This window comes from Orycteropus afer, unplaced genomic scaffold (assembly GCF_000298275.1).
Source record: "Orycteropus afer afer isolate SDZICR_OR568_19922 unplaced genomic scaffold, OryAfe1.0 scaffold00739, whole genome shotgun sequence".
In the NCBI taxonomy this organism is placed as follows: domain Eukaryota; kingdom Metazoa; phylum Chordata; class Mammalia; order Tubulidentata; family Orycteropodidae; genus Orycteropus; species Orycteropus afer.
The window spans coordinates 850636-852988 of NW_006922326.1; the positions used below are offsets into that span (position 1 = coordinate 850636).

At 47.1% G+C, this 2353-nt stretch overlaps 1 protein-coding gene across 1 annotated transcript in view; it reads left to right on the forward strand.

The window, feature by feature from the left end:
- Window positions 1-655: 655 nt before the first annotated feature.
- EIF2S3 (eukaryotic translation initiation factor 2 subunit gamma) overlaps window positions 656-2353 on the forward strand; it is a 36188-nt gene continuing 34490 nt past the window's right edge. Inside the window, exons 1-2 of the mRNA XM_007957375.1 lie at window positions 656-724; window positions 1261-1324. Coding sequence (XP_007955566.1) covers window positions 656-724; window positions 1261-1324 — 133 coding nt within the window. The remainder of the gene's footprint in view (window positions 725-1260; window positions 1325-2353) is intronic.

The following is a 2353-nucleotide window of genomic DNA, read 5'->3' on the forward strand; positions in this document are numbered from 1 at the left end:
CTCCCTCTGGGAACAAGCCGGGACCTTGCAGTTGCTATCACTGCGCCCCTGAGCCCTTCCGCAAACTTCCACGCGAAGGCCCCCTCCCTCGCTGCCTGCCAGGGGACGCGCGGCCCCGTGAGCGTGGAGGGCTCAGCGCGCGACCTCCTCCTGGGCATGAGCCCTGTCGCAGGCGGCGTAGATCCCGAACCGACTTCGCCTTATTAGATTCTAAGAATCAGTAAATAAGCACGCGGTCTTTATTCCGGGTTTCACACTCCAGAAGAGATTCTCAAGTTCTGGGAAACTCTCTGGGCCCATCCTATCGGAAACGGAAATGGCTTCTCCCCTAGCCACCGTTAGCATCGGGTTGCATCACCCACCTCGCAGGGGCCCTTTCGTAGAGCTGCCCTCAGAGTTGCCTGCACAAATACCCAACACGTCAGCGATTAGGAGATCCCGAAACTTTGAATCGTGTTTCCTAGTAAGCCTACAGGCACTGAATGAACCTAAGCGGAAGGAATGCCAAGCAGTTAGGCATCTGCTGCACAGGCCATCCGCCTTCCCTAGGGTTGGGCCCTCGTCTGTCTTCCCGTCTCTAATTCCCAGCACGCCACAAGAGGGCCTACGTGCTGTCAGGCGGCAGCCGAGACAACTTCCTTCCTCTCTGGGCAAGATGGCGGGGGGAGAGGCTGGAGTGACACTAGGGCAGCCCCATCTTTCTCGTCAGGATCTCACCACCTTGGTGAGGTTTCGCTTTGGGTGGACAGGCAGTGATCTTGGGAATGGGGACGATCATGTCTCCAGGGAAGCCCTAGGGCGAGTCAGTGCCAGGCTTTAGGGAGCCTGGGTGAGGAGGGAGCCCCGGATCCCGGCGCCCTCGGCCGAACTCGTGCCGCCACTTGCAGCCTGCGAGCTGGGTGTGGATGTGTGCGCTTGTGGGACCTCGAGCTCCTGAAGTCACGGTGTGAAATGTCATTAAAGCTTTGACCTGTGGAGGTCTGAGAAGGGAAGTCTATACTGTGTTAAGTGCTAAAGCTCCCAAAGTTGGGGGCCTCGGGTCTCCAGATCTTTTGTAGAGTGGAGGTGTCGTGTTGTCCTTTGTAATGATTAGGGGCCTTAGGGATTCTCAGCCATCAGAGTACAAGATTGTATGGGAAAAGCGTCTTAGAAGTGATAGAGAGCTGTACAGATGGTGATGAGCTATAGATGGCAATGGAAAAGCCTTGTTTTGTTTTATGTGTAGTGCTTTAAAATAAGAAATACAATGTTTCATTACAGGATGTTACCAAGTTGACACCACTGTCACACGAGGTCATCAGCAGACAAGCCACAATTAATATAGGTAAGAATAACTTGGGAGTCCTGAATTGCTTGATTACTGGCAAGTCATTTTAACTTTTCTTTTTGTGTGATGAACTGAATTTTATGAGGATTCGTACGTAGTACAAATAGATACTGAAACCTTGTGAGAAGGCATCTGCTAGATTTCTTGGGAAACAGAAACAGTGCTGCACATACCTAGTTTACCGATTATGTGTGAAGGAAAGATAGAGTTGAAAATTCGGCTATACTTGCTGCAAAGGGTTATTGGGAGAGCATTTTGTGAAAGTCTTAATTGGTACACCCTTAGAACTTGAGAGAAGTTATGTTGACTGGGTATATTTTGCGTATTTGAGAGTCTGTAAAAACATCACAGTAAAGCCTAGTTAAAAGTTAGACTCTACCATGAGGCCTTTAACAAGTTATGAAATATAAGCTACCCTGGACAGCATTACTGTAATTAAACTTGGATTGTTTTCATTTTCAAAGGTTCCTTTTTGTTGTGTCGGGACTCATGGTACCTATTTAACTCACTCTGAAATTGCTACAAAGTTTCTTAATGCACAAGATGTTACATACTTTTTAGTGACTGTATTGGGCTTTGAAGGCTATAACCTGTCTTCCTTCTGAATAACATAAAACAAATAGCTATTGTTACATTGTATATAATTTGTGTTTTTAGGTACCTAGGCTATTTTTAGAATTTTTTTTATAGCTGTTGAGAACATATACAGCAAGACATACACCAGTTCAGCCATTCCGACCTGTAATTCAGTAACATTGTCTACATTCTTCAAGTTGCGCAATCTTTCTCACCCTTTTCTGAGTTGTTCCTCCTCCGTTAGCTTAACCTGGCTGCCCTCTAAGGTTCTTACCTAATCTTTTGAGTTGCTCTTGTGACTTTGATTGAATGTGAATATAATTCTTAAAAGAGCATAGTACTCAAACCAAAACCAAACACACTGCTGTCGAGTCGGACCCACTCACAGTGACCCCTCCTTAGGTTTCCGAGGCAGTATCTCTATGGGAGTAGATTGCCCAACCTTCCTTC